Source organism: Stegastes partitus, unplaced genomic scaffold (assembly GCF_000690725.1).
Source record: "Stegastes partitus isolate 25-593 unplaced genomic scaffold, Stegastes_partitus-1.0.2 Scaffold440, whole genome shotgun sequence".
In the NCBI taxonomy this organism is placed as follows: Eukaryota; Metazoa; Chordata; class Actinopteri; family Pomacentridae; genus Stegastes; species Stegastes partitus.
Window position 1 is genome coordinate 117620 of NW_007578171.1, and position 517 is coordinate 118136.

General features: G+C 43.5%; 1 protein-coding gene across 1 annotated transcript in view; it reads left to right on the top strand.

Moving 5' to 3' along the window:
• Positions 1-279, top strand: part of irx4a (iroquois homeobox 4a) — a 13013-nt gene extending 12734 nt beyond the window's left edge. Inside the window, exon 6 of the mRNA XM_008286192.1 lies at positions 207-279. Within this exon, the coding sequence (XP_008284414.1) occupies positions 207-279 (73 nt within the window). The remainder of the gene's footprint in view (positions 1-206) is intronic.
• Positions 280-517: the final 238 nt, after the last annotated feature.

The following is a 517-nucleotide window of genomic DNA, read 5'->3' on the forward strand; positions in this document are numbered from 1 at the left end:
AACAGGAGCTTTTTACATAGAGACCAAATAAAACTGTAATCAGTGGCGCGTTACTTTTCATTAAGCGGCCCTGACAGCAGCAGCAGCAGCAGCACACTCCGACACAGGAGCAAAAAAAAAAAAAAAAAGGGGGTCCGGGCTGAAATAAACTGCTCTCAAACCCAGAGTCATAAGATAATTCCTTAAGCTCCATTAACAACTCTTAGCCGCAGGAAATGGGCTCCCCCTGAAAACATCTCCAAATCTAAAAGCTTTATCGACCTGGCAAACCTCAGCTGATGGCTTCTGTCGTTCCCCCAGTCCTACCTCTCTCTCCCTCTCTCTCTCTCCCTCTCTCTCTTTCTCCCCCCTCCTCCCTTTTCCTTTTTTTTTTTTTTTTCAACTTAAGGGACAGAAACGTCCAACTGAGGTAATAGACTTTGACACAACACATTAAATGGGAAATGAGAAAAGGGAGAAGAAAGGGCACTCTTAAACGCCTTTTAAACGTTACCAATTAGGGGTTTAAAACTTGAAT